This window comes from Crassostrea angulata, chromosome 6 (assembly GCF_025612915.1).
Source record: "Crassostrea angulata isolate pt1a10 chromosome 6, ASM2561291v2, whole genome shotgun sequence".
NCBI classification, from domain to species: domain Eukaryota; kingdom Metazoa; phylum Mollusca; class Bivalvia; order Ostreida; family Ostreidae; genus Magallana; species Magallana angulata.
In genome coordinates this window covers 38,160,263-38,173,013 of record NC_069116.1, presented here as the reverse complement: position 1 = coordinate 38,173,013, position 12,751 = coordinate 38,160,263, and the positions used below count along the sequence as shown (strand labels likewise).

General features: G+C 33.3%; 2 protein-coding genes across 2 annotated transcripts; one reads left to right on the top strand and one right to left on the bottom strand.

Annotated features, from left to right (window-relative positions):
* Nucleotides 1-504: 504 nt before the first annotated feature.
* On the bottom strand, nt 505-5,563 carry LOC128186520 (prohibitin-2-like). The gene is made up of 8 exons (XM_052856314.1): nt 5,394-5,563; nt 5,146-5,227; nt 4,271-4,350; nt 3,883-4,007; nt 3,515-3,700; nt 3,148-3,254; nt 2,315-2,393; nt 505-827 (listed from the first exon to the last, which is right to left on the bottom strand). The coding sequence occupies exons 1-8, from the start codon at nt 5,512-5,514 to the stop codon at nt 723-725; spliced, it is 885 nt and encodes a 294-aa protein (XP_052712274.1). The 5' UTR covers nt 5,515-5,563; the 3' UTR covers nt 505-722.
* Nucleotides 5,564-5,814: 251 nt separating this feature from the next.
* LOC128188795 (39S ribosomal protein L47, mitochondrial-like) lies at nt 5,815-10,157 on the top strand. Its single transcript, XM_052860067.1, has 5 exons — nt 5,815-6,146; nt 7,489-7,574; nt 8,419-8,479; nt 8,600-8,696; nt 9,736-10,157. The coding sequence occupies exons 1-5, from the start codon at nt 6,022-6,024 to the stop codon at nt 10,126-10,128; spliced, it is 762 nt and encodes a 253-aa protein (XP_052716027.1). The 5' UTR covers nt 5,815-6,021; the 3' UTR covers nt 10,129-10,157.
* The last annotated feature ends 2,594 nt before the right edge of the window (nt 10,158-12,751 follow it).

Below are 12,751 nucleotides of genomic sequence, written 5' to 3'. Positions count from 1 at the left end.
TCCCCCTCCCCCTTCTAGCTCGATAGACCAGTACACATTGGCTCTGGAAATAATGAAATATAAACTTAAGGCAGACTACCAGTAAGCAAAACACATATTGATAAAAAAAAAAAGCTCACTTGAGCATTCATCATGTGAATTAATAAGAGGCCCAGGGGCCACATCACTCACAAGAGCAATAATACCAGTAACCGTTACTGATCAGTGATCCAATCCAATTTATGCTATCAAAATACAAAACACCTACCAATACTGAAGATCTTGTTTGGAAAATGTTTTCCAATTTCTTTACATAAGATCATCAAGAATCTTTTTTCAAATTAAAAAAAAATTTAAAGCTATTCTCAATTTACTCCTTTGTAAACCAACCAAGTTTAATTGAAATTGCTGAGTCCAAAATGTGAAAAGTTTACAGACGGACGGACAGACAGATGCCAGAAAAAATTGAACAGAAAAGCTCACTTGAGTTTCAGCTCAGGTTAGCTAAAAACTAACAAAACTGAGTAAAATTTTGTGTAAGTTTTTAATGTGATTACAAGTTTTCACTTAAGATATATGAAGTTTTTTCTTTTTTCACACAAAGTCAATCTCTCTATCCACATACATAAAATGTATGATCTAGTCATTACAAACATAATTCACCATATGTTTCACAACTCATCACGATAAAATGTTATTCATAATGTATGCAACATTATTAGTTTTTGTTCCTGTGATCCTGATTATCGCTTCTTCAGATTCTCTAGGTTTGAATCAAAGTCTTTATCTGTAATATTCAGCATCAAATTGCCAGATTGCAAGTAGACACGGTTTTGAGAAGTAGCCAACTGAAAGGAAAAAAAAAAAAACTTTTAAAAGCATGTGAAATTCATTAATCATAAAGATCCTGCATAGCAAACAGAATGTCCACTTTGCTTAACTGTTATCTCTGCTTATCTTCTGGCAAAAAATCTCTATTTAACACACACTCTATGAATGTAAGAATATTCTTTAGAGTAAACATCATTTCATTTACCTTCTTTTTATAAACAATGTTTTTTACTTTTAATGTACCAGCTAACCACATGCTTACTCAGAATGAAAGTTAAAGATCCAAGGAATCTTTTGAGTCTCACTACCAACTTTGCTGGTACCGTATATACTCGCCTATAAGTATGGTTCGCCTATAAGTCGGTTGTCCTTTTCCAGCTTTAATTTGAAGATTTTGCTGTTGACTCCCTTATATGTCGGGTCACTTTTTCAGGACAATTGACGTACAGATACTCTCAATAAAATACCACATTTTATCATACATGTTTTGAGTTCTAAAAAAATTGTCCTTGTTTCACCCCATAATTGCTTCTAGACTACTTCTATCATGGGTCTATGATGTAAATAACTTTTGATTTTAAATGCCATTATTATTTATAACACTTACTACAAGTTGGTAATAGCTTCAAAACTACCAGGTATTTAAATAGAGTCCTTTTAAAAATTTGATGATAGTGATTTATTTCCTTATTGACTGATTAGGTTGGTAATTAGCCCCTTAAACAGGGGTGTTTACTTGTGTTGTTTTAGGTGACATGACCCCTATATTTATTATCACCTTAGGTGTGAAAAACTTACTGCTTGAATTATCTTTTTATGAACACAGATTCAATGCATTTATCTGTTTATTATTTAAAAAGAAATATAACTTACTTCTCTTTTGTGAAATTTTTTTTACTATGTCTCACCTATAAGTCGGACCCCCACTTTTCACTCAATTTTCTGTTCCCAAAAATCCAACTTATAAGCGAATATATACGGTAATACATGTATCACAATTCAAGACACATGCCAATATGATAACCTCTGATGTATTAAGGTACCACACTACACCTAGACTTTAAAACACTACGTCACCAGATTGCGATTAAAATGTTTTGTAAGACTGTTTACATTGCTCGATTTGTTTGTATATCGTCCTAGCTCAGTGGTTACATTTTTGGCCTTCTAAACAGCAGATCATGAGTTTGAATCCACCTGGTGTTTTTGTTCATGTTTACTGTGTGACGGTCAGACCGGTTCGAATACTGGCGCCAGATAGCTCAGTTGGTAGAGCACCTGACTAGAGATTCAGGGGGCCCGGGTTTGAAACCCGTTCTGGTCCGTCATTATTTCTCCCATCCCGTTACAACTGAATTAAATTTTTGAAAATATTATTTTTCATCCAAAACATGTATACTTCTTATCCAGTATCATAATATACATTATAATCAAGTAATTTTCTGCTGATTTGAGAAACTATATCAGGGTGTATTAAGCCACCTTAGTTACACAATATACTCACAGTTTTAGCAATCTTCTGGGCTGCTTGAATTTTTCTCAACTTCAAAAATCCAGGATTTTGTTGAATAGCCTCTCCAATGTACTTTGTGTCAAGGATCATAATCAAACATATCAGGGTAATCACTATTAATATATTACTTTTATACTGAAACAAAATGTACTTGTTACATACTCTGTGATAGTGCAGGCTTCTCAAATTAGACCAAAACTATCAAAAATGTAAACAAATCCTAATGTTTTCTTTTCAAATATGATCATTTAGTAGGTTTTGCTTTAAAATATTCTATTAAAGCTGAATACCACTCATAAAAGGCATTGTCCACTATTTCTCTTTCATTGTTGCTCTACCCTTATTTAAGATGTAGACTTCTAACCTGTTCAAAGTATAGAGGTCTCAACTTTTTCCAAGCAAACAAGACAGCAACATCAACTGTACAGGTCAATCCATTATTTACAAACAGAAAATGTAAAACAAGAAATACAGATAAATAATGTAAGACAATTAATGTAGGGAATACTACATGAGTTTAAGGTATAAAATTGGGTATAGTTAAATCTAAGAGTTCAAACATCTGTGTAATGATGCTTATTTATTAGTCATGTTCAGCTTTAAATCATCAAGCAAAAGATTTCTTGAGATATAGACCAGGACTGTTAGACACAGAGCTTTAATGATATAGAGTAGACATCAGTAACAGTCAACAATGCTCCTCTGAAAAAAAAATTATCATTGATCAACCAGCAACTTCAAACCAATGTGCACCCTTCATTCAAATTGTTACTAACAGCTACATATATATATGCTTTGTGTAATGAGTTGTGTGGAAGGATATGAGTTTAGCAGCCTGCGCCTCTCCATCAGCTTGGACTATCTTCTGTTGTTTCTCCTGTTTGGCTCTCTCCACATAGAACTGGGCTCTCTGTGCTTCTTGTTGGGCAACCTAAATATGGACAGCGAAAAATTATTGTATGTTCTCTTTAACTTGCAACTGTTTGGTATATCAAAATCAAAATTTGCCTTGCATAAGAATAGTGTCACAGCTGGCCTATTTAAACACTGTCGATTTTACCTTTGCTTTGCCAGTTGAACAAGATAAAAGCAGCATGAAATCTGCAGTCTAAACCCTTAACAAAGTTTCTTTATCTCTGTCACGACAGGACATTTTAGCAGAAAAGTCTGCAAATAACATTATCAACCTACTTGTTTGGCCTCAACAGCAGCTGTATACTCTTTTCCGAAGCTGAGTTCTGTAATGGACACATCGTCCAGAATGATGTGGAAATCCTGGGCCCTCTCTGTCAGTTCCCTCCTGATCAACATACTCACTTGCTGACGTTGTGTAATTAGTTGGGAGGCATTGAATTTGGCAACAACAGACTTTAAAACCTGTCGATTGGAATTAGAACAGAGAATTGAGACCATTATACAATGATTTCAACTTTGCAAGGTGACTGGTAATCATATACAGATCCATCTATTGAATTACATCTATTATAATTTAGATCACAAACAAATCTTTGATCAGGAAAAATTGTTCAGACATCAATTACAACTTCAGTTTGACATACCTCATTACAGATAGAGGGCAGTACTCTCTCATCATAGTCTGTACCTATTTGTCGATAAATCTGGGGGAGAAATGTTTGATCTGGACGCGCCAACACTCGTAAAGATATATTCACCATTTGAAGATCTGCAATTAAAAATAAACAATCTATGTCACCCATCTAATAAAAAGTGTTGGGTATAAAAAAATTTATAACAATATTACCATCACAAAGATGATCTTTTAAGATCAATTACTTTATTGTCTGTTGATTAATCAAAACAAAACTCCAACTTGATATCCATACCTTATCATTCTGAAGCTTCACAGTAAGTTTCAAATCAATTTAAAAAAAAAAAAATAAGAAAAACCAAGGGAACTAAAATTGAATTTAAAAGCCATATACTCACCTTTGCTTCCAGTTGGTGAGGTGATCTTTCTTGGTCTGGCCCTAATGTCATAAATTATAGGGTACTGAAACCATGGCACTCTGAAAAGGAACAAAAACACAGTAGTTATTATCAACATAAAAAAAAATGTTACTTCAAAAATAACTGAAACAAGAACCTAAGTACTTCGACTGAAAATTATTGACTGATGTTTAACCTCTTCAAAGTCTTTGAGTATTATCGCAAGTGCAGCTTGCAAGCTTAAAGCGCCAGCTACCATTATGAATTTTACATTTTGTGCAAAAACAGGTAAAATTATATAAAATAATAAGAACTTCATGCTTCAAAAATAAAGTGTTAAAAAAAAGTATTTATTTTCTTTTCATTTTTTTAAAATCATGTTGATTAAATAAATCATGCTAATTTTATATCTTATCATAATAATACACATGTACCTGGGTGTGCATACAAATAATTTTATACTTTGCTCGTCCAAAAGGTCACACCATCAAAAGCTAATCTTAAAGTTGGTGGGAACCTGACAACAAACTTAATAATGGATAGTTTATTAATCCTACCTATTGCAGTACTGCACCCGAATCAATTTTTTAACTCTCAGTATGAATAATGTGCGTCGTTTAGAGTGCGGTTTTATAATTTGGTCAAAATGGTCGGACAAGACACTAAACTATAGTTGTTGTGTTGTCAGCCCAATTGTCTTACACAATTTCAATTAGATTTCAAAAGCTCTGCTTGGGTCTTTTACAGCCCAAGATGTATTTAAATGTATTTGATACATAAGCTTTTTGCTTACATTTTAAGTCAGAGGAACACTTGACAGTTAATTTTGATCATTGTTATTAGTCAATGAATTGTTGTCATGGTTGTCTCTATACCTGAAATGAAGACCTTCAGCTAGGACCTGCTTTTGGACACCACCAATTCGACTGAAAATTATAGACCGATGACCACCATCAACTGAAATGTTAAAAACAAAATCTAATAGGAATTTAAACTTAAAACTGGCAATTATAAACTCTAAAAAGATACATAATGATGCAATTTTTTTCTATATTGCTAGGTTGCATAAGATTTTTACTGAATCTTAATTTGTGATAGATTAAATCTTTTAACGATATGTCACCTGTATAAAATGACTGTTGGATTCCTACTGCAGCTCCAGCTAATGCCACTAACCCCATACCTAACCTTCCACCCTTTTTACCACCTTGGGCAAGTAAATCTTTCAATTTCTTGGGATCCATGCTTGAAAATATTCACATGTGCACCGGACAACTACGTCCTTGAAAAGCTTATATTATCTAAAAATAGAAATATTACCAAGCGAATAAAAATTGGATTTCTTTATATGCATTGGGTTGAATTTCAAGGAAATGTTTGGCATATCAGTTTATTTTAAACTTTATGGGTAGCATGCTTTTATGTCACATACAACTTTAAAATGAAAGATCTTATAATTAGTTACTTTTTAACTAAAGTACATTCCGTTTATATCCGAAAGAAAGGTTCTTGCATAAGGTAAACGATGAAGGTCAATTTTTATCCCGAACAATTTGCTTCGCAGTTTCTTGGAAATTTGATGACCTTTCCCATTATTTAATTTGATGATTTCTAGTTGGAAAAATTTAGTGTATACAAAACATTTTAGATATAATCTTTAGTAGACATCAAAATTGTTATTAGGCTTAGTTTTTACCAACTGACGTAGGGCCGAATTTACAGATATTTAAATCAAATTGGAACCGACTGTCATGGCGCTGAAGGTGTCTGCAAGTTTATCTCGAGTAGTTCAGTTTGTTGCTACACAAGTTTTGAGAGGAGGGAAAACAAACAAAAGTATTTTCACCAGATTTAAACCAGAAATCCAATCTAGCTCGTAAGTTTTAATGGCCAACAGCTGGTCAGTAGGAATTGTTTGAATAGAAAATTTGTTTGCTCTTGGAAGTGCATTTATACTTATATAGATCATGTAGATAGGGTATACATGTATATCTCTTTTCCCATGCGTTTAACGGCATATTGGTAAAAATTCATGATGTCAATAAACATGCCTTAAATTGTCCTTCTTAATTTTGAAGTTAGATTTTATTGTTTTGATCTTCAGAACTTTCATTTTGTAATGAAATTGGGTATTACATTGATAATGTTTCCCTATTTTCACTGTCGTTTAAGGAGGCTGGGTGGTAAACATATTATCCAACCATTCTATCATAATCTTAAATTGACTAGTTCGGTATCTCCATAAAGCAGTAGACATGTATTGTCTGAATGTATCTACAAAACTTCTGCAGGATATACACACATTACGCTTGCACATTCACTCCGATTTTGTCTGAGGGAGTTTCTCGAAGATGAAGGATCAGTACCTTGTTTTTACATACAAGGGAAAGAACTTGGCCCAAACTTCCTCCTGTTCTCTCCACAGCTTTACAGAAACAGTCCGATCCTAAAATTACTATGCTATATGGTGTTCCATTGGGGTCACCTGCACTTTCGCTGTTAGGGCAAAGATGCCAGGGTTCAAAGTTGCAAAGGCAAAAGTGCGAAGATAAAGGAGCAAAAGTGAGAAGATGTGAAGTTGAAGTGTGAAGACTTTACACAACGAAGGCAAAAGTGCAAAATTACGAAGGCTGATACTACTATCATTCCTTTGCCTACAAAATATGCCTTCTTATCTTTGCACTGTGCCATAGCATCTTTTCGCTTTTGCTATCTCACCTTCACTCTTTTGCCTTCGCGCTTCACAGGATAAGAAGGTGAAATTTAGATAGAACGGATGGATAATTTTTTAGCCTCCTTAATTAAACGACCAGTGTCATATTTTTTCTGAAATTTAGCAATGACACTGGAACCTCCCAGATTTCACAAATGGTATCTTCTTTTTTTTTATGCCTCCAAAACCTAAACTTGTTCACAGATAGATTTAGCATATGTGCATACACATATATACCATACTAAATGCTGGTATTAGTGAAAATCCAATGAGTTGGTGCTTGGTCAGTAAGTTTATGTGAGACTAACCATGGAGAACAGTATTTGTATTGATTTATTTGACCTATAGTAAGCTGCTGAAACTACATGCACATTGTACTATTTATCATATATTGTCCAAACGTGGGATTTTTTGTAGAGCCTTTCACTTGAAACAGTGTCCCAATTAGTTGTAACTAACTGAATACCAGTATTCACAAACTTATGATTTTTTTTGTCAATTGAAGGTTTTTCCACACTACAAGGAAAAACAATGATTTGATGGAATTTTTTGATGCTACAGAAGATTTGGAAGATGGAGCTGTTGCCTGTGGTAAGTTTTATTATGGGAATGGTTGGTATAAATGGTAGGATAATTATTTATTTTACTTTCACTCTTTTAAGAAATGACAGAATTCAAAGTAAATATGGGTTAAAACACAGTAGTTCATTTTTCACTTGCAAACTTTTTGTGAGTGTAAAAAGGTGATACATAAATGTATTCCAAAATTTCTTTCACTATACATAAATTAACAAATGTTTATTAATGTTCATGTGCAAGAACTCTTTTTTGGAGTCTTCATTTCTGTCATGAAAAAATGATAAATTTTTCATAATTTTGTTAAAAAATATCCCAGTAGCCATTGTATTAGCATAACTAATTATTACAAACAGAAGAAAAACAGTTACCTGAGCGGTTAGCTTATGTGAGCTTTTCTGATCATATTTTATATAGCATCCATCTGTCTGTTATCCCATTTCGTTACATTGTAGATTAAAGTTTGTTCAATTTTTGACCCCCCAGAGCAATGATGATAAGCCCATTTGAGGGGTTACAAGTTATTTAACATACCCGGGTATATACATGTAGCAATAAATAATGGAAAATCATTTATTAAAGTCTGTTTCAGGAATAAGCATTCTTATATATTATACAAGCCATGACTGTTTGACCAGTAATGGAGTTTCTGAAGCTGTTCAAAATTTTACAAAGATACAGTGTATATATGAGGAGAAATTTTTAAAAGTCTTTTCTTATTATGATGCTACATTTCCAGTGATACTAAATATATTCCTGATGGCCTTCTTGATTGGGAATATTGTACATGCTTTCTGTTAAAGTTCTTAAAAGAGTAAGTACTCATAACAAAACGTGTAAAGGAAATTTCTTCTTATAGGTAGACCATGGAGAAAAGATGAATTACGAATCAAAAGCAATGAAGATCTGCACAAGTTATGGTGAGAAATATTTGATGAGTGCTATTTTGAGAAAATAATTGTTTTCAGAGTAAATTTATTTGAGAAAAAGTTTCATACAGTGTGCACATTTAAGACTATTCTTATTGTTTTCCATTGCAGGTATATTCTTCTAAAAGAAAGAAATAGAATAATGACACTTGAATCTGAGTTAGAAAGACAAGGATTGTACATGACAGATGCATGGAGAATGGATAAAGTAAGTCAGAATAACCAGATCTTGCATTTTTCATGAGGGTAGAGCAATCTTTGAAGGTTAAAAAAGTATATTGAGAAAAGAATAAAGAATCCTTGGTGAAAATGGATATACATGTACATATATAAATCGTTGGCATATGATAATCTTTTTCTGAAAATTGTTAATTTTCTCCTTTGCTTTTAAAAGATATCATACTGTTTTTAAAAAGGTTGAATGAAATTCTCTCTGAAACGGCTTTGAAGTTGTAACAGATAGTGAAATCATTAAACATGTTATTTTGATTCTTGAATTCAAGTAACAATGATTTTTATGCCCCCCCTTCAAAGAAGGGAGGGCATATTGCTTTGCTGCTGTCTGTCGGTCGGTCGGTCCACCAACACTTTCCAGTTTCCGCTCATTTTCTTCATAGATGATGAACATATTGAAATGAAATTTGGTATACAGGTTTATCTTGATAATATTTAGGTCAAGTTCGTTATTGGATATGATAGAGCAATTTTCGACAGAGTTATTGCTCTTGGGCGTAGAAAAATTCTAGTTATTTGCAGTTTCCGCTCGTTTCTTCGCAGAGAATGAACATATTGAAATGAAATTTAGTATACAGGTTTATCATGATAATATCTAGATCAAGTTAAATATTGGGTATGATCAAGCAATTTTTGACAGAGTTATGGCCCTCGGACGTAGCAAAATTCCAGTTGTATGCAGTTTCCGCTCATTTTCTTCGCAGAGGGTGCACATATTGATATAAAATTTAGTATACAGGTTTATCTAAATACATGTAATATCTAGGTCAACTTTAATTTTGGGTATTATCGAGCAATTTTCGACAGAGTTATGCCCCATAAAACTAAGAAAAATTCCAAGTATTTGCAGTTTACGTTCATTTTCTTTGTGAATGTTCCAAGGATGGGGGCATAAGTGTTTCACAAACATTTCTTGCTCAGTAAGATGTGAATTACTCCAATGTGAAAGCGGACATTGTAAGACAGAAGTGTTTGTATCTTTTTGACTTGATTTTTTTTTTTGTAATTTTCAGGTAGAGGTAAGCATGGAGAACCTGTTAACTGTGGTGAAAGAGAGAGACATTGCTCTAAATATGTTGGAAACAGGTCTGAGTGGTGAGCCCTGTGAGGTTACGGCACGTAACGCCCTGGGAATCAAGTACCGACGTGTGGAGTCGGAGCACCTAGTGCCCAAATACATGAACAGAAAGTACAAATTATTGCATTCAAAATACGAGCCCTGGATGGCCCAGTGGATCTTGAAATATGAGGAAGTGAAACGAGTGAAGCAGGAAAAGAGAGAGAAATATTACAAATACCAAGCTAAAATGCTACAGAAAAACTATGGAATCTCCGAAAAAGAGGCAATCAGGTCAATTAATTATATCAGACAAAAAAGCAAGAAAATGCGAGATTTCTCTGTCTAATTTTTAAAATAAAACTTGTCAATCCAGTTTTTAGTGTCTTTTGTTTGGATTTGATTTGAATTTATTTGGGTCAAACAAAGATGGTTAACAAAATTAATATTAACACATGTTATTTACAACATATTTTTGGGTATTTATCTGGTAAAATAACCAAATTACTGTATCAAACGTGATGGACTTTCATTTTTAATAGAAAAACAATTGGTTTTAATAGAAATTGAAAAACACTGATTTGATATCATTTCAAATTTATCCGTAACCTTGGGGACAAAAAGGTGCCATCTATTAAATTTTATTTGTAGAGTAAATGAAGGGTTAAATGAAACTGTAAAATTAATAATGAAGCAAACTATTATAAAAAGTTTTGAGTTTCTTAAAGATTCAGGGCAAGAGGGGTCAAAAACATCAACTGATTATATGTCGTCATTTGACAGTGTATGTAATAGGATTTTATGGAATACAGCCCCCAAAAAGATACGTGGAAATTCGTGTGAAGTCGGTTCCACACAAATTTTCTTGAAATTCGGGAGGATGTTCTAAATTCAGATAAGGTTAAGATAATTTTATCGTTTATTTCATTATTGTGGAATAATGAGAATTCTCGATGGCTCAATTTCGTGGTCCACGCATCTACGAAATTATATCCCCACGAATAAGCAGAAAAGCCACAATTCACGAAGATTGGTCCCCATGAATTTAAATGTTTCCATGGTAACTTAGGCTTAGTTAATTTACATTTGTATTGTCTATTTGACCGTTTTTACCATTGCGTAATTTCTTTTTGTTACATTTAAAGGGGCATGGTCACGATTTTTATCAGACATTATTTTTCCGAATTTAATGTTAACAATGCTTAAGTAAGGCCTTTTTAATTTGCAATCAAAATTTGAGTGTCTTCCGTTGAGTTATAAGCGTGTTACAAAACTTTGTAAACGGAGCTTTTGTTTACATTTTGAATGTTGAAGGGAAAAGTTCAATTTTAGACCTTATTAAATGAATGTGTTAAACGTAAGGAACTGTCTATTTATGCTTAAAATGAATAAGATAGAAAAATCAGCTTGACATTTTTTTTATTGACCCTATGTAAACAAAAACAGGGCACGAGCCTTGTTTGCATAATAAAGAATTGTGAGCTCTGTATCTTGCTTATAGCTTAATGACCGACTCTCAAATTCCATTTGATTATTAGAAATGCATTTCTAAAGCATTTTAAATAATGAAAACAGGAAAATAGAATTTGACAAAAATCGTGACCATGCCCCTTTAAAACTGTAGTATTGATAACAAAGTATGTTATTATTTCCAAGATTTTATTTTCCGTTATGCGTTTGATACATTAAGGCTACGACATACAGAGCAATTCTAATTAGATCAGTAGGTCACTCAGGAACCTACGGTATATATTCAAGGATGTAAGGACTTATCTCAGCCGGGAGTACTTTGAATAAACTAGTTAAGTAATTGACTTATCTCCATATTTCTGTCTGTTGAGACTCATGGTGTCTACGACTGGAATTATTGCTGATTTTTCATAAATTCATAGCTGCCATATTTGTTTTCCCTTTTAGGGGGAGGGGGGGCTGTCTTATTCCATAGATAGAGAATTGATTAAGATTTCTTTTTGTATGACTAATTCCCGAATCAGTCCTAAAAAAAATAAGAACCTTAACTTTTATCGTGTTTTATATTATTTTATTTGGAGGGGGGGGGGGGGGGTACTTTTTTCATATCAGTTTTTACGACGTATGCGTTCAGAATTTCAATTCACTAGGTAAGGAGGCGGTGGGTTTTTTCTCGGTCTTTAACGTCATAGGTGCACAATGGCGACGAACACAAACCGATTTATCGACAAATCTTTAGAATCATAGCACCTAGCTTTTCTTCTTCTAAAATTCCAAATATATTGATGTGATATTTGTTAATTGTGTCCTCTTTGATAACTTTACTGATAACAAACCAATTCTTGAATTCTGTAACACGTAAGTGCTGTATTTTACAAAATAGAAATGCATGTTTCAATGCATTATTGAAAAAGACTCACTGAGTGGATCTACACTATTTTGTATATATATTATACCAAAGCGAATTATTTTTTCTTATAATTACAACATACCTATTTGTATTTTAATTAGTATGCCCGATTACGGTAAATTCTTTGACGTTTCTAGATTCTTTTCATTGTCAACAATATGTAAAACTTAATGAGTAAAAGAAAGTAGAATTACATTGAAACGCAAAGCAGACGTTCTTAGGGCGTTGATTTTGTCACGACTATTGTTATGGGGGTGGGGGGGGGGGGTAGGGGGGTTGTTGAGACACTCACTAGAATAACAACAAAAGGTTCTTTTGATCACCAATGCCAAGTTTTACTTTTTTCCCCATTTAGTTTTGTGGTTTTTTTTTTTGTTTTGTTTTGGGGGTTTTTTTTTTGGGGGGGGGGGGGGGGGGGGGGTAACGAGTGTTTGATATGTTCATCTTCCTTTTCATTTCTCAATTCGGTATAAAACAGCCAATTAATGTTATAATTAGTGATCTTATAAATTAAGGTGTGGATATCTTTGTGACGTAAGAACCTAAAGTGAAATTCTCCATCAAGAAATTATTAAACATCGTTTCCGAAAAC